The sequence below is a fragment of the Sminthopsis crassicaudata genome, chromosome 5, assembly GCF_048593235.1.
Source record: "Sminthopsis crassicaudata isolate SCR6 chromosome 5, ASM4859323v1, whole genome shotgun sequence".
NCBI classification, from domain to species: domain Eukaryota; kingdom Metazoa; phylum Chordata; class Mammalia; order Dasyuromorphia; family Dasyuridae; genus Sminthopsis; species Sminthopsis crassicaudata.
In genome coordinates, this window is record NC_133621.1 from 271,911,598 (window position 1) to 271,930,560 (window position 18,963).

Genomic DNA, 18,963 nt, shown 5'->3' on the forward strand with positions numbered 1-18,963 from the left:
TGCTGCCTGGGGCTTTTCCTTGGGGTAGTTAAGATCCTGAAAAGCTGGGACACACCCTGAGGCAGCCTCTAATCCACATAGTGCTGGGCTCAGCCTGAGGCAGTGGAATTCTAGTGGCAGAGGAATTCCCAGAGAAGTGGAACCTTTGAAATAGGGACCCCGGTTTCCGGACAGACACTTCCGGTCTGAGCACAGGGGCTTTTCATGTTAGCTGCTGATATCCATACCCCAAGGGAGCCTTAAACCTCAGGACAGTCAGTAGGCCACACTGCAGGGTCCTTCACTGAGCAATCCTCACAAGGCAGTAGTGCTAATCACCTCTGAGGCATTTCTGGGGGGGGGAGGGGAACTGTCTCCCAGAGCTCTCTCTTAGGCAAGTCACAGGGTTATTGCATTCTACCTCCCATCTGGGAGGAAGCTGGTAAATAAATAAATAAACTTCTTACCCCAAGGGCAGACCCCAACAGATTTTTAACAATGAGTACAAGCTGAAGAGAAGGAATGACACCTTCTACACAGAGAAAGAGCAAAAATATTCTAATATTCTACAACTTGAGTAGTACATTGTATAGTGGATAGAGGACCAGTTTGAACTTAGGCAGCTGTTCTATATATATATATATATATATATATATATATATATATATATATATATATATATATAATATATATATATATATATATATATATATATATATTATATATATATATATATACATATATATATATATATATATATATATATATATATATATACTACTGTTCTATGCTATTGAACAGTAGTCAATGCACATCACTAAAAATTTATTTCTTATGGATTTCCTAAATTGATGAAATCAGGAGATCTGTCAAAACCATGATTCACTTTTTCTTACAGCACAATTGTCTGATGTACCATAAGCTTGTAGCTGATTTGGAATGTTTATTCCAGTCTATCTTGCACATAGAAAATCAATGAAAAAATGGACTCAAGTTTAGAGAGCAAAAGAGTAACCTTTATCAGGTATTTGCAAGTTCCCTTCAGACACTAACCTTAAACTCTAACCCTTTTGGCATCAATTTAAACCGAATCCCTAATTGGGTTTCTTAAAAAAATTTGAAACTTCCTTTTCTCAGTGAGTCTTTGTCCTTATTTTCTAATTCAGTCATTTCTACCAGTAGCTGCTATTCCAGATTAATTCCAAAAGCTTTCCTTTTCTCTTGTCAGCTCCTCAAAGAGTCTTCACTAGATCGTACTCTTTCCTAAGATTATCTTGTCTCAAGTTCTGGCCCATAACATCTTTAAGAATCCGAACAAATTTCTATTGCTGATATTTTGGTTGTGTGACCATTAGAAAGATCCTGAACTTCTTTGTCTCCAGGCTACCCTCAGACTCTGTGCTATAGATCAGTAGCCAATAGGCATCACTAGAAATTTATTCCTTGTGGCTTTCCTAAATTGATGAAATCAGGAGCCCTGTCAAAATAGTAACATACCTTTTCTCCCAGCACTTTTCTCTGATGTAATGTGAGCCTGTAGATCTTTGGGAATATTTGGAGTTTCACCAGCTGATCGTTTACCAGTAAAGTTGTTAACCAATACATCCTTTTTCTTTACTTCCTCCTCTGAATCTGTTGAATCGTCCTACAATTAATGACAATGAAATATAAAATGTCCTCCAAAATTTTTCTTTAGTCTATGGTCTGAATTTATCTATCAAAACAGAACAACTGAATTTTAAAACATAATTAAGGAATAAATGAACTAGATAATCTCTAAGGTTCAATCTACATCGAAATTGTGTACTTATTAGAAAGGTGAAGAGTTTCTTAAACAAAATATTCTGCATTTTTATTTTAAGGGAAATAGCATCGAAGTTTCTTCAAATATCAATTATCACTGGCACAGGAAATTCTGTAGAAATGTTCAGTGTTTGCTCTTCTTAATTTCATTCTAATCATATTTCACAACAAACACAGATTCTGATGATTACTCAAACTCTCTTTTTCCTTCATGTTTTCAAAACTGTCATCTTGACTTTCTTCTTCATCCTTTGCATCTACATATTTTGATTCTTCTTTGTTTTATAGCATCCTAACCATCTTTTATCCCTTTCTCTTTCTTCCTCTTCATCACTTTTTTCTTCCTCTGCTACTTTTTCTTTATAATCTTTTAACTGCCATTCATCTTGCCTGCTTTCTCATTGTTCTTCTTTCTGAGAGTTGTATTGTATTGTATTGTCATGTATTGTCTGGACTCATCAATGTTTTATCTTCAATATATAAAATTCCCTGAATTTTCTTGTGATGTGACTTTTGAGGATTTGCATTTCCAGAATCCTTCCCATTTCCATGAAGTGGCTGTGAGCATCGGATAAAAGGATAGAGGGCAAACACACATGATAAGAATGTTAAGAACCAGAGCAAATATAATTACATTAAGAAGGTCCAGAAGAGTAGACTTCATAAGGGAAGATTTTGAAAAGTAAGCAGGAGGGGTATGGACAGGATGAGAGCAGCCCTGGGCTTGGGATGAAGATTTAGGAAAAGAATCTGTTTTCTCTTCTTCATCACTCGATTCATTGTTCCCAAGGAAAGGTGTAACTTCTGTATAGTTGATGCTAGTCTGTTCTTCTCCTACATAAAAACAAATAAAAGAGTACATGAAGAAATCTATCATTTCAAGGCAAGCAATACTAATATGAGTGGAAATTTTTCAAGAAGCTTACTGATATTTCTTATTTGCTGAGTAGCATTCAAAATTTTACTCAAGTTCAATTTTGGTTGTTTCTGCCAAAAAAAAATGATGAGAACAATGACTATCAATACTAACATTTAATAGTTCACATTTCTTTGAGACCTGTTATTGTGATAAATTTAATCTGATCGTTATATAGAAATAAACTCTTCTGGACTATTTTGTTCACCAAAAAAATTGATCCACTAACATTGTATATATTATAAAATTGAAAATACATTTTAGAAATTTATTCTTAATATAAATCATTGCTGATAAGGAATTTTATTTTAGTATTGTGTTTTAGATTGTTTATATGTTTTGGAACAGTAAAAATTAGTCTGAGTTACTTCTTTCCTGAAAATTAAAAGAGAACTAGGGAAATGTTGATGTCAGACTCCCTTTTGCTAGGCCTGCCTATTGGGTTAACTCATTCTGCTTGACACATTCAGCAGGAAAAAAACAAAGGTTTCTGACAGTAAGAGGCCACTAAATTGAAAAATACAGGCTATAAGAACTTTAGTCACAGGATCCTGAATGCCTTCATTACATCAATTGCATTGTTTGAATTTTTTTGCCCTCAATGTATGCAGTTGAAAGAAGTGCATACTCTAAAAATTTTCTGGGTCCAGAAAAAGCTGTGAAGATGCACGTTAATGATGGATATTTTATTATTTGCTGTTCATTGCTTTTACATCAATGTCAAAAATCAAGCATTATAGACACCTGATTTAAAAAAATCCACTTAAAACAAATGTCTTTTACTTTGTAGGTGCATGTCAAACCTTAACAAAATTTTAAGGAAGTGATCCACCTGTCAGACAATTAGTACAAAGATTAGGAGCTAAACTGGGTGAGAAATGGTATGATCAGCCATCTCCAGTGGAAGTTACAAACTTTGGTAACACTCCTCTTTCCCATATGTTCAATGTATAGTTTGAGCTTGAAGGTTACACAAAAACTGAAGATTGGCTGTACCTGATATATATATAAATCTAATATAATACATCAAAATGATGAAATGACTGAATAAAAACAGCATTGACTTCCTGAAAAATGTTCCAATTTCCCAACAGTCAGAGACGTGTAAAAATCAGCACAAGTTTATTATTTCAACTAGAAGGTTCAACATTACAAATAGGGAGGATTCTGGAAGGATAGGTTGGTAAATTTTATTTTTATTTCTTTAGATTTTCCCATAAATAGAACAAACTTGTGCCTTGGGGTGAACAGAGACTAGTGAAAATCTAGAAAGCTTGGGACAGAACAGGGATCCTCCTGATACAACCCAAAAAGATCTGAAAAGACCTCAGCCTGGGAATTAACCTGTCTCAAGTGCCAATACCTCTGGGCTAACTCTACAAAAGCATCAAATGGAGACATGTCAGCTACCTGGGTGTGGCTGAAGCCTCAGAAGAAATCACAGAGACTTTCACCTTCAAGACTGTCAACTTAAGGTTGAGTCTGGGAAGACCGAATAACACTTGCCTGAATGGGAATGCCAGGCCCAGCTCTGCTGCTGACCCAGGTGAGAAGGAACCAGCACTAGCTAAGTGCAGAAGCAGTAGGACAGATATGCTGCTAGCTGTGGGCACTTGCAGGAGGATGGAGCTCTTGGTTTGGCATTCCTGATCAAAGTGGAGAACTCAAAGGAAGCTTGAGGCACCATCCCTCCACCCAAAGATTAGAGATGCTTACACTAATACCTCTTTTTTTTGAACTGGCAAAGATGAAACCCTGCCACTGAAACATAGAATAAAAACAGGAAAGATCTGGATTCATCTTCAAAGGTGGACACTTAAGTCACAAAAGTTTACCCCAAAGAATAACATGAAATAGCTCCTTGCCCAGAATTTATAGAACTCAAAACAGAATTTAAAAATCAAATGAGAAACATGATGAAAAATAAATAACCATCCAAGAAAAACAAGATTATGAATAAAAAAGTTATCAACCAGAAAAGAGGTACAGAGTCTCAAAGATGAAAATAATTCTTTGAAAATAAGAACTGGGCAAGCCAATTAAGCTATGAGAGACCAAGATATAACAAAACAGATTATAAAGAATGAGAAAATAGAACAGAATGTTGAACATACCTTAAGAAAAAATGATAGCTCTTGAGATCAGATAAAGAAAAAAAATTTTTGCAAGAAACATGAAAAAAAATTCAAGTATGCTGATGCTATAGTTAGAATTGCACAAGATTTATCAGTTGTTACAGTAAAAAAAAAAAAAACACAACTCCTGGAATCATATCTATCTACCCAAAATCAAAAGACCTGAGCAACCTAAGGACAGCAAAATTATCTGTAATTTTTGAATGAGAAAAAAATGGATATTTAATTAAATTGTAGATTTTCAGGACTTTCCATCAACAAAACCTGAATTAAAAAAAAATAGCCAATATCAAAGATCACGATTAAAATACTCAACTTGGACAAATTGTTGAAATGATCAATAAATTATTTTTCTTTATTATGGCAAATGGCATACTATATGTTTAATATTCACATGAATAAAAGAGCTCAAAAGAAAGATTGCAGAGTTAAGGTAAAAATAGTAATCCTGTTATACAAAAGTAGTGCAGAAGAAGAATGGATTCAATAAGGAACACTATATATATATATATATATATATATATATGATATAGTCCCTACAAAATCTAATCCAAAAGAAATAATGGGGAGGGATAGGTGCATAGGGAAACAAAGGGTTAAGGAATTAGAAAAGGGAAGGACCCTTGGGCAAGTTAGCCAGCAAAATTTATTTAAAGAGTCAGCAGGGATAGGAAAGATATGTGACTGTGTGTATGTATGTATGTATATATCTACCTATGTATACAAGATACATATGTATCTTTTCTTAATTGTAGTTTACATTAGAGTAATGGAGGAGGAAGATTAAAAAGGGAAAAAAAGAAAAAATTAAATTAGGTATGCAGTAGAGAACCAAGGAACAATTTACAAGGAAGTAAAGAAAAAATGGACATCATGAATATAATTTCTTCTACAAATATATATATATATATACTTTCTTGATCTAATAATTTATGTTTTAGATTTTGAATCCTCCCCGATGATCTGCTGGGTACATGACTATGTTCTCTTTTGTTTTGCTGTATTTTGTTTTTTTTTTTATTTCTTTTCTGTTTTCTTTTTTTCTTAATTTGATTTTTCAAATAAAATGTATTTTAAAAATAAAATGCCACAGAAAAATAAAAGAAAAGTACAAATAATGGGAAATACATACTAGCAATATGTAACACCAATATACTACTAATAGAACTGCACATTGGTCAAGATGGTTTAGAGAACAACATAATAGAGTCATAAAATTGATCATATATTCTGACTCCATTGTTATGGAATTCTAATACTGAGAACACAGGAAGGAAAAATAGGATCTAGGTATACAAAAATATTCATAGCTGTTCTAGCCATATTTAACAAGAAAAAAAATGGAAGCAATTTATACAACCAACATTTGGAGAAAAGCAATATTATGGAATAGCTCATAGACTGGAAACTAGAAGGGATCTAAAGTATCATTTAGAATACAAAACAAAACAAAAAAACAAACTATCATATATATTTAAGAGTGGCAGTCACGGTACATGAAGCCTGATCCTCTGTTCCAAATCTAATACACTTTTCAGTGCACAGATAAATACAAAGGTACAAGGGAATACTTATCAGAACTACTTATCAGAATGTTTGGTGCTTCCCCCCATTCTGTCATTGTTCTTGATCCCAATTTATTAGAATGTCTGGTGCTCCCCCGACCCTGTCAGAACCAGATTGATTAGTCCATTCACGCTCTCAGTGCTCTGACTCTGCCCCTGCTTTAGTGTACCCTGATAGCTGGGAGCCATGGACATATACATACTTCATGGGAAACACACATTAGCTGCTGACTGCTTTGAGACATCAGCCCTGGGAGAAACATGCCCCCAGCACAATTTATTTTCAAATAAAATATTAAAAACTCTCCAATCTCTATCTTGCCTCAGGTTCTCTGGCATTACACATCTCGTTTTTCAGAAAGCACACACATACACCAACAAAACAAAAATTAAAAGAAAGCTTGACACAAGACTAAAACTTATTTGCTTTTACCTTATTTGAGGTAAAATCTCAATCTATTAAAGTTCATTTGGGTCTTTAATGTGTTAAACACTAAAGAGATTATATTTACTATATAGTTTTTAACAAATCAAAGCACCCTCCAAACTGAAATTTAAAAGTAGGAAAAAAATTCAATAAAGAAATCTTACCTCCTTTTCAGAACTAATTTTGTCATCCACACTTGGCCAGCAATCATCAGCTCCTGGTTTTTCAGGGAGTCTTTTAAAAAGAAACCAAAAATTAGTAGTTTTATTCCCAGAAGACAATCAACAAGGAAGGCCTCTTAGGTGTTTGTTACAAGGTGCTTTACCACCAAATGACACATTACAAAGAATGACTTAATATTTCAATCATTCCTATTCCAAGACTCATTTTTGCCAAGAAGATATCAGTGTAGAGGCTATCAGTGGATATTTCCTCCAGGATAATCTCTTCCTATTTTTACACTTCTCTAAAGTTGACAAATGAACATAAAGGGTCATTATACATCACAGAATCAAAACCCTACAATCTATTTGTAATAGGTCCCTGTTTACTGTGCCTTTGTTATTAGCTTCTGACAAACATTTTCACCGAGTTATTTTTTCTTAAAGTTACCCTCCCCAAGTTTCAACCCTACATATGAGTTGTATCTGTTGCTGTTCAATAATTTCAGTGGTGTCTTGACTCTTTGTGACCCCATTTGGCATTTTATTGGCAAAGGTACCAAAGAGGTTTGTCCTTTCTTTTCCCAGCATTGTTTCATAGATGAGGAAACTGAGGCAAACAGGATTAATTGCCTTGCCCTGGAGTCACAAACTAATAAGTATCTGATCCAGATTAGAACTCATAAAGATGAGTCTTGTGAATTCCAAGGCCAGGACTCTACTTACTGCTTTCCCTTTTTGCCCTTTAGATACATGAATTGCTCATACATTCCAGGCTCAGAAATGTATTTAATATAAGGGCAACCATTCCTAGGTATAATATAATCATTGATGAACCTGGTGTAATCTATGATAGAATATCAACCATTTGTATAATAAATTAAGACATATGCTTTTTGGTTTGGAATGTCCATTTCCTACCCACCACTAATCCAAGTGCACCATTTTCTTCAGGACCTAATCGAAGACATCTCCTTACAGAAGATTTCCATGAACCATTGAATCCGAAAAATCAATTCAGTAAAAAATTTACCTGGTTCTTTATATGTACATGCAATAAAATTATTAGTCTATCTTCCTTGCTAGAAATATTTGGTACATTTGCTGTGGTAATCTGCTTTCAGGGAATTTCAACTCTACATTTATCAATTTATTTGGGGAGGAGGGGCAGGAGAGTTGGGTTCAGAATTCAAGAGACTGGGGTATATATGACTTGTGATGGCTTGATGCAGGGAACTTCCAGAGAGGAAATAATGCAGATTGGCAACTGTTGTTTGTCAGAGAGTTGCTGGGAACACTTGCTGAGGGAAATTGAACCCAGTTTTTCTTTACTCCCAGATTCGCTCCCTTGCCCAGCAAACCCAAGGTCTTTCTCTTTTCAGTTCCTTAGGATCTGTTACTATCAAGACAGTTTTCTTTTTATAATTCTAATCCTTTATAGACACCCCCAATTTCCTTTTTCTTCTCCTTAACCTTGCCAACTGACTTTCCATATTTGATTTTGTTTTTTTTTTTTTAAACATCCTCCTTTTCAGCTGAAATCCATCTCCAACCCCTCCTCATAGCCTTCACGTTATCCTCTTATGTCCTCCTCTGTCTTTTCAAATCCTTCTCCTTGGGCACACTTTCTTTACTTCCTTTAGATAGAATCTTCAGCTCAAGTCACTTCAATTTTTCAAGGTCTCCTGAATTTCTTTATTTATTTATCTTTCAATTTTATCTTTTTTTCTAAATTCTCAAGACTAAAAAATTATATTTACATTTCCTTCTCCTTAAATTTAGATCTAAAAGAATTCATTCTGTCCCCATTCATAAATAATGCAACAAGTCTGTCAACCATAATCCCATACCATAGAAGATCTGTTTCCTGGGACTGTTTTATCAGCATATCTAAGACTAACTCAATCATCTCATTAAGGATCCTGCAACTACAAATAGACACAATCTACATAAGAGTTTGTTCTTACTAAGTCCCTCTCTGTCCTCTCCCAACTTCTCCCTAATTGCCTCCTTACTCTCTAGATCAACATGCTACTTCCCTCACCCACTTTCTTCTAACTTTAAAAAGCTAAATCACTGGAAGCATCTTGCTCATTCATACATGATTTAACCCATGAGTTTCTCATATTTATAAATGCCATCCTTTGTGGTTGTGATAAATCTCTCTGGTGAATTGATTACACTACAAATTGCTCTTTCAACTGATGCCTGGGTACTTCATATATCTGATATTTCTTTTTTATACAAGTAGAAAAAAAAGTATCAAATATTCAGCTTTTCTGCATGACAGTATTCTTCCCACTGACCTTCTGACACAATCACTCCCTTTTTTGCCTCTTGTATTTTCTCTTTTTGATTTATTTTTTTCAAAAACTTCTAGGAATAATCCATTCTACTTGATCATCTAGAACTAGAAAGGCTTTTCTCCTTAAACTTCTTCTCTATTAAGACTTCTATATAAAGCTTGTAACTGGAATCAACAAAGAGAATAGAATCTGTGGGTCACTGAAAAATAACATTCTATACTGTGGGAAAATGAGGTCCCTAACAACTAATGCTTTGCCACATCAGCTTCTAGGAATTTCAGAGATTTTTTTAAAGACTATCCACTTCTCAAAATGCAATGCCAGATTCCCCACGTCTCTAATTGGGAACAATTGCCAAAGGTTCAAAGTGAGAAGCAGCTTTCCACTATTGTTGTCCATGAGGGGTCCCAGCAGAAACCATTCACCAGAATGGCCCCTCTTCTTTTTTATTACTTCTCTCCTTGCTGAGAAATTTCCAATTCTATTTATTGTTTTGACTTAGGACCTTGGTCCCAGTGACATTCCCTCCCCATGTTGATAACTCCTTTCCCTGAGCACTTGGATAAATTACCACAAGTATAAGATGATACCTATTTGCACTGCAGATGTGCCTAAAAAAGCTTATGAGAAATGCATCTCAGGTGATTAATACATAGTACAGCCATATAAAAGAACATAGCTGGTTCATTCTTCATCCAAATAGAATTATTTTTAATAGCTATATTGGGATATTGTGGCTAGGAATTAGATATGGGATAAAAATGTAATGGATTCAAGTTCTTCATCACATACTAATTTTGTAAACCCAAGCCAGTACCTTAATCCTTCAGTGTTCCCAAACAAAATTCTTAATACAGTTGCCAATCCAATAGATAAATCAGCACACACAAAAGTGGTGGGAGTCTGGTGTTCAGTCCCAGCACAGCCTAGACCAGCAGAGTCCAGCCCCTGTCAGCACAATTGATCAACTAGAGCTTCATTGGGGCGGGACACAACTAACAGCTCCAGGGTTGAAAAGAGTGCCTGGGGTCAGATTCCTATCAAGATTTTTGAAAACAGCTGCACAAAATTGTTGAAGTATGGGAGGATGCATCCTCCATCCTGGAGACAAAGCTCTACTTTAACAAACTGTCAAAAGCCTAGCAATAGATTAGGAAGATGAGCAGAAAATAAGAGTTTCTGACATCTGAAAGTTATAATGGTGACAAGGAGGATCAAAACACACCAGAAGATGATAAAGTCAAAGCTCCTACATCCAAAGCTCAAAGAAAAGTAGCAATTGGATTCAGGCCATGGAAGAGCTCAAAAGGGACTTTGAAAATCAAGGAAGAGAGATAGAGGAAAAATTAGGGCAAGAATTGAGAGAGTGCAAAAGGAAATACAAAAATCTAATGAGGAAAAGAATGCATTAAAAAGCAAAACTGGTCAACTAGAGGGAGGAGGTAAAATCTCACTGAAGACAACAATTCCTTAAAAAAACAGAATTGAGCAAATGGAAGCACATGGACTTTATGAGGCATCAAGATGCCATGAAACAAAACCAAAAAAAAGTGAAATAACTTATTGGACAAACAACTGACCTGGAAAATAGATTCAGGAGAGAGAATTTGTAAAGTATTAGTCTAAGCTGAAAGTCATGATCAAAAAAAGATACTGGAATCATATTTCAAGAAATTATCAAGGAAAACTGTCCTGATATTCTAGAAGCTGAAGGTAAAATAAAAATTGAAAGAATCAACTGATGACCTCCTGAAAAAGATTCCAAAATAAAACTCCCATGAATATTACAGCCAAATTCTAGAACTCCCAGGTCAAGGAGAAAATATTGCAAGCATCCTGAAAGAAACAATTCAAGATTAGTGAAGCCACACTCAGAACACACATTTTAGCAGCTTCTACTTTAAAAGCACTGGAGGGCTTATAATGATATGCTGGAGACCAATAAAGCTAGGATAGCAACCAAGAATCACCTACCCAGCAAAACTGAGTATAATCCTTCAGAGGAAGAAGCCATTCAAGCAAGATTTTCACACTTTTGTGATAAGACCAGAGCTGAAAGGAAAATGTGATTTTCAAATACAGAACTCTGCAGAAGCATAAGGAGATAATCAGGAAAGTGAAATCATAAAAGGACTTGAGGTTCATCTGTTTATATTCCTACATGGGAGGAATAATACTTGTAACTCATTAGAACATTTTCTTTTTTATGGAAGTTAAAAGGAGTATATCTAAATAGAAGGCCCAGGTATGAGTTGAATCTGGAGGGATAATATCTTTTTAAAAATTAATGAACTTAAGAGATGAAAGGGGAATGTACTGACTAAAGTGGAATGGTGAAAAGTATCTGCCATTTAAAAAAAAAGAGGAAAAACTTTTATAATAAAGTACATGAGGGGAAGGAGAGGGTGCGTGAGTGCACCTTTCTCTAATCAGATTGTCTCAAATAGAAGTAACATACATACTCAATAGGGGTATAAAATCTATCTTACCCTGCAAGAAAACAGCAGCAGAATGAGATGTGGGCAGAGGCAGGAGAGAGATAAAAACGAGGGCATTTTAGGGGAGAAATGGTCAGTAGCAAAACACTTTTGAAAAGGAAGAGGATGAAAAGAGAGAGAGAATAAATGGGTGAAAATACAATTAGCAATAGTAATTGTAAAAAACAAATTCCAAGCAAGAATCTCTGATAGAATATTATGTTTTCTGAAAAATGATGAGCAGGAGGATACTCTCAGGAAAAAAAAAAAAAGAATCGAAAAGTTTTCTATGAAGAAAGTGAAATGTACTACATACAAAGAAATAGCTCTGTTCTGGAATAAATAGATGTAAATGACTTTGTTATTCTCAGAAGTAGAATATTCCCCATGCACTCTAAAGAACTTATGAAGAAAAATCCCATCCATAACGAGAGAAGGAACTGATGGTGTCTGAATATGGATCAAGGCATTCTCTATTACTCTATATCTTTATTTTTTTCTTAATTTTTATTGAGGGTTTTTATTTTCATTAGGGTGGAAGATCTATGCTTTCTTTCATAACTTGACTTTTATGGAAAAGTTTTGCATAATTTTACATGTGGTTACTTAATTGTGTGTGGGCGTAAAGGAGAGAATTAGAACTCAAAAAATCTTAAAAACAAATATAAAAAAGTTTTGAATGTAACTGGGGAAAATATTTAAGAAATTAAAGGAAAAAATAAAAAAAAAAGCAGGCACGTGTGCATGCACACATGCATATATATATATATATATATATATATATATATATATATATATATATATATATATATATATATATATATATATATATATAGTGTACATACATACATGTGTATGTTTATTAGTGTGTTTTGCAAATTTTTTAGTACTATATATTTATACACGTAACATATATACATATTACCTATTAGATGTGTAGTAAACCTCATTTTTTGAAAGATAATGAAGATAAAATATGGGAATTGGTTAAATTGAAGATACACCTTTTGGGGACATGAGAGTCTGCTTTGCTTTGGATTGAAAAACCTGTTGAAGATGGATCATGAGGATTAACTAAAAGAAATGTTAACTTGCTGTAAAACCTACCTTTGTATAGAGGCTTCTGAAGAATTTTCTTCTGATATAACTAAAATACAATAAAAACTTAAATATTAAAACATGAAATTAATATGAAAAGCATAATTTTAGAGCATTTCTACAAAATTTTTTGAGCAATGACAATATGATTTAAACAGAACACAAACACTGTTTTTGTCATTTCAGGGTAGTAGGTGGGTAGGTAGGTAATTAGGTAACCAAAAATAAATCAGTGCTATGCTTTTAAAATATAAAGTGGAAATAGAAAAAATAGAGAACATATGAATTTTAAAATTGTTCTACATTATTTTTAATATTATTTATTTGGATCAATAAATTCTACCTTTTTTATCCATGGAAGGGGTACCCAAAACAAATCCGGTATTGGAAGCCTTCTCTAAATTGCTGGCTTGGAGAGGAGGGAGTATATATTGTTCAATTTGTTTGTGATAAATATGTCTAAAATAAAAGATAAAATATAATAAGTCTATAGAAATCAAGATAAAATTATATATGACAAGTGTATATTTCAAATCAGATCACCAAATTTTTATTGTTTTAACAAAGTCTGAAGAACAAAATTAATCATTCACACTAGATGCAATAAACATCTTCAGAATCAGTATTATAGTCATTAATTAATCAGTATTAGGTCATTACATCTAATGTCTCTATTTTATCAATTAAATAACTCCATTCTATAAAGATTACTCTTGTCTAAGGTCACACAGAGGGTGAGAGGCATGATCTCTCCCCAGATCTCCTGACTCCAAATTGAGGATCCATTTATGATCCTTTTTAGTTAGCACTCATGTGAAGGCATCCAAGACATAACGTGATTTTACCTAAAACTAACTTTAGGTCTCGTACAATTAAGAGAGGTAAGCAAGAGATTAAAATAGAAACAAACACAAACAAACAAAAAACCCTACAGTTTCTATAAATGTGCATTATTATTAAATGATATAACTTTTGTGAAGATGTATATAAAACATTGGACATCCTTAAAAAACTACAAAAATGGCAGTTATTTTCTTTTTTTTTTTTTTTTTTTTTAGACAATTTGCTTTATAAATACAAAAATATAAAGAAAAACAATTTTGAACAACTTAAGAACCCTAGTCAATGTAATAACTAGCTATTTCACCAGGGGACTGATGATAAAGCTTCTCCCCACCACTTTATAAAAAATCATTCATTCATTCATTTTTTTTTATTATATATATCCTGGGGAGACAGATATTAGTGCTAACAATTTTCATTCCCCTCCCAGTGTTTCTTCACTGGGTGTAGCTACCCCTGTCCATCATTGATCAACTGGAAGTGAGTTGGATCTTCTTTATGTTGAAGATTTCCACTTCCATCAGAATACATCCTCATACAGTATTGTTGAAGTGTACAGTGATCTTCTGGTTCTGCTCATTTCACTCAGCATCAGTTGATTTAAGTCTCTCCAGGCCTCTCTATATTCCTCCTGCTGGTCATTTCTTACCAAGCAATAATATTCCATAACCTTCATATACCACAATTTACCCAACCATTCTCCAACTGATGGACATCCATTCATCTTCCAGTTTCTAGCTACAACAAAAAGAGCTGAATGGCAGCTATTTTCATTATTACCTCTGAAAATTCTAATCTGATTCTGTGACTCTACCTTGTATCCTTTCTCTTACTTATTCCCTCCTGAACTTTGATAACTTAAATTTGCCATTTGATCAATTTCTTCTTAGTACCCTTAAATATGAAACAGGTAGAGGTCTGTCTGCTAGAGGCTGCCCGTTTTCGTGGGGCTATGCTGAAGCATGCGGCAGTTCTCAAGAACTGGAGTTCGCCAGGGTATTTTCCAGACAATTATTATAATATGCAACTATGAAAGCCAGATTCACTCTCAATTTTATGGAGGAAAAATTCTTTTAGATGCAGTTATATAAAGACAATTAGAATTATGTTAGCTCTTACTGAGGATAATTATAGATCCTAGCATATGTCTCAGCTGTCCGTCCCAATTGATCTTTGATAGTGAGATCAGCATTATGTTGAAGAAGAACACTGACCATTTCTGTGAATTCCGAACTGAGGGCAAGCATAAGGGTTGTTCTAAAATAACAAAGAAACAATTTGCCTTTAAAAATTCAATAATACCATTTAACCATTTTTGGATATGCTTCAATAGAAAGATTTCATATTCTTCAGTAATAATACATATGTGGAACATAAACACATAGTGATAGGAGTACTTTGATTGTTCAAGCACAACATTATGAGTAGCACTGAAAACTAGAAAAAAAGAGCTTTTTTGGTCCCCTTTCAATTTTAGTAGAGATTGTCAAATTTAAGGGTACATAACAGAAAAAAAGCTATGTCAACATTTCTAGTGTGAAACACTTAAGGATTTTCAGGCGGTTTATTGGCCTTAGAAGTAAAGTGGAGGCTCTTTGAAAATGATTAGAAATAATCTCCAAAGTTCCAACACATTGTAGAGATGTCTATTGGTTGTGTAAAGGGAAACCATCACAAGCTATTTTGTGTCTTAACAAACTTTCTGAAAGTCTCTGAACATGACCACTACATAGAATTCCCAATCCCTCTATTTTTGTCTGCCTGCATTTTGGATTTCCTTCACAGGCTAATTGTACTCTATTTCAAAGTCCGATTTTTTTTTTTTTTTTGTACAGCAAAACAACTGTTTAGACATGTATACATATATTGAGTTTAATTTATACTCTAATATATTTAACATATATTGGTCAACCTGCCATCTTGAGCGGGGGCAGAAGGAGGGGAAAAATGAGAACAAAAGGTTTGGCAATTGTCATGTTGTAAAATAACCCATGTATATATCTTATAAATAAAAAACTATTTAAAAAAACTATCAGATGGTAAATAACATTTTCCTATGATTTTCAGATTTGGAAAATTAAAGAAGAGAGAATTGTGTATTGAATTTGCAAAGGCATTAATTGTATTTTTAGAAGTTTAAAGGGCATGTTTTATTGATTTTCTCCTTTATAATATGGAATAAGGTTTAATTATTGTTAGTCTAAAGGTTAAATGCTTCATTGCCAATAAATAAAATATTTTTTAAAAAAGAGATTTATTTTGAACCATTTAGTTTTTTATCCCATAGAAATGTTAACTCTCTTTAAACCTATTTTCTCTGATTCTAACTCTCTAATATCACACCTAATAGAGCACCAAAGGGAATTAAGAAGTCTATTTGTGTGGGAATTAAAGAATGATTTGAGATATTGAAATAATGGAATCATAAACTGGTTATCAGTAGTTAATGTTATCATATATCTATAAAGATATATGATAACATTTTTCAACAAGTTAACATTCAGTCAAGATAATCAAGATAGCAGAGTAAACAGTAAATCACTTTTACCTCTCCCATATTCACCTCCACAAAACATGATACAATACAAATCCTATAACAGTAGAAACATCAGTCTGTGAGACCAAGAATAAAGGAAGATTGGCAGGAAAGGTCTCACTTGAATCAAAGGGAAGTGCAGTCCAGAACAGGAAGCATCCCAGCAAACCAGGAGTGAGCCCCACCTCAGTAAACCAGCAGTAGATCTTTAGAGTACCAGCTCACTGATCCAACATCTGGGTTCACCATATACTTTGGCACAGTCAGGGTAACAGGCAAATTACAGCTATGAGAACTGCCACATGCTTCAGCATAGCCCCAGGCAAATTGGCAACCTCCAGAAGCCAGACCTCCATGTGCTTCAATGTAGCCCTGGGCAAGCAGGTAGACCCAAACCTATAGGTACCTAAGCAAACAGGCAGCCACCAGTGGTCCCTGGAAAAATGCAGAAACACTTCAACAGCCTCAGCAGATGGCAGATGCAAACACTAGGACACTGGCTCAGTACCCAGATCCCTAAAGCCTCCAACAGTATCCAGCCACCCTACCCCATCCTACAGAAAAAGGGGAAGTGGTTTCAAGCACAGAAAGGACTCCTAGGTGAGCTCAGAAGGGAACTCAGGAAAAGTAGAAGAAAAAAATCAGGAAAAAAAAATTAACTTTTCTTTGGGGTTTTGCCTATGCATGTTTTGACTTTGCTATCCTTTTCTGAGTTTATATCTTGATCTTTTCCCCACAATAACTTTCTATGCTCAGATTCTTTTTGTGATCTTTTTTGCTCATCTTTTGGCACTGCTGCAATTTTCATAGCATACTTGGTACTGGCTGAGGCTATAAGTGGTGGTGTCTGGTGTGTACTCAGGTCCCTGAAGGGCTTCTGCATCCTCAGTCCCATACACCAAAAGATGTGGTGATCCAGTCACTGGCAGCTGCCTGTTGTTTAGGCACTTGAAGATCTGGGATCTACTTTACCTGGGGGCTGCCCTGAAAGGAGGAGTGGCCTCTGGAGACTTCCTGTTTATCTGGGGCTACACTGTAACACTTCTCAAAGCTACAGTCTCTCTGTTCCCCTGACCATACTGAGGTATTTGGGGGGTCCTAGTGTTGCCATTTGCCCATACCACCATACAGGTGCTCAGGTTCTACCTATGGCTGCTGAGCTAGGGCTTGCTGCTGCCTTATTTGCTGCCTTGGACTGTCCTCTCTTTTTCTCTCACATATTTCCTGCTGATCTGCCAAGTTTCTTGGACTCACAGATTGCTTCTTCCCATCTTTTTGATGATTATACTGTACCCAGATTGGTTTCGGAGGCAAATATGGGAGAGTTACAATGATTTCCTGCTTATTCCTCTAGCTGGACTCCCAGAGTCATTCAAGATTATTAAACGTAGTCTTTTCAGATCCCAATGCAGTAAGATTAAATTCAACAAAGGGCAGTAGAAACAGAGATTAAAAATTTATCGAAAACTAAATAATCAAATCCTAAATTATAAGTGGGTCAAAGAACAAATCCTCCGAATCAATGCTAGATCAAGCTTCTGAATGGAATCTGGAGCAACAGAACCCACAAACATTCAGAGTGTAATAATTTTCCAATTTAAGATATCTTGGAAGGTCTTCAGCAAAGATCTGGCTCAATTGGGCAGTGTTGGCTACTCTTTTCTTGTTCAAAAGGCCAGTTTATCAGCAAACCATATGTGAAACCTTCAACACAACTACAATAAATAAATAAATAAACAGACAAACAAAGAAATGACAAATGGGACTTAGCCAGGCTCACTCAGCCCAATGATTTTTTTTTCAGCCCAATATTTAAATCTGCAATATCACTGGCCCCAGCAGAATCAGTGAGAGGCCCTTGTTCCCTTGCAAAAAAGAAGATTGGGACAATCCTCTCTGTTCTGTACTTTTAAAAAGGAGCAAAAAGTAACAAGATGTCTGACCATAGAAAGCTACTATAGAAATAGGGAAAATCAGAATACATAACCAGGAGAGGCAACATGCCTTCAGGTAAAGCTCAAAGGGGTATGTGAACTGATCTCAAGAACTCAATATCAAAAAGCTTTTTATCAAGAGTTGGAAATGAATCTTAAAGGAAAAATGGAAGAAAAATAGGGAAAATAAGTGAGAGCTATGCAGGAGAAAAGCTATGTAAGAGAAAAGTTGGGAAAAGGCAACAGGCTGGAAAAGAAAGCACAGAAAATGACTGAAGAAAACAAATCCTTAAAAAATAAAATTGGAAAAATGGAAAAATATATGGAATAAAACAATTTCTTAAAAAATAAAATTGGCAAAATGGAAAATGAAAATAATTCTTAAAAACAAACAAACCAAAAAACTGTTGAAATGGGAAAAAAATCCACTGGACAAAAATCCCTTTTCAAAGTACAACTGGTCAAATATAAAAGGAATGCTAACTGAAGAAAATAAGTCAATAAAAATTAGAATTGGACAAACAGAAGTGAATGATTCATTGAGATATCAGGAATCAGTCAAATAAAAGCAAAAATAAAAAGAATAAAATAAAGAAAAATAGAAGAAAAATTAAAATGCCTCATTTGAAAAAAGTTCCAGGAAAGTCAATCTAAAAATTATTGGACTACCTGAAAGACATGATAAAAAAAAAGAGTCTGGATAACCTTTCAAAAAAATCATTGAGGAAAACTGCTCTTATATCCTACAACCAGAGGGTAAAATGACTCATTGAAAGAATCGAT

General features: G+C 34.5%; 1 protein-coding gene across 8 annotated transcripts in view; it reads right to left on the minus strand.

Annotated features, from left to right (window-relative positions):
* Positions 1–18,963, minus strand: part of LOC141544661 (ankyrin repeat domain-containing protein 26-like) — a 122,493-nt gene that overhangs the window by 74,192 nt on the left and 29,338 nt on the right. For 7 of the 8 annotated variants that reach the window (XM_074271056.1, XM_074271063.1, XM_074271059.1 and 4 more), the window contains 7 exons: positions 14,830–14,967; positions 13,211–13,326; positions 12,877–12,916; positions 6,990–7,059; positions 2,709–2,769; positions 2,417–2,616; positions 1,477–1,624 (listed from right to left, as the gene is read on the minus strand). In XM_074271056.1, coding sequence (XP_074127157.1) covers positions 1,477–1,624; positions 2,417–2,616; positions 2,709–2,769; positions 6,990–7,059; positions 12,877–12,916; positions 13,211–13,326; positions 14,830–14,967 — 773 coding nt within the window. The remainder of the gene's footprint in view (positions 1–1,476; positions 1,625–2,416; positions 2,617–2,708; positions 2,770–6,989; positions 7,060–12,876; positions 12,917–13,210; positions 13,327–14,829; positions 14,968–18,963) is intronic. The other variant, XM_074271058.1, reaches the window with a different exon arrangement.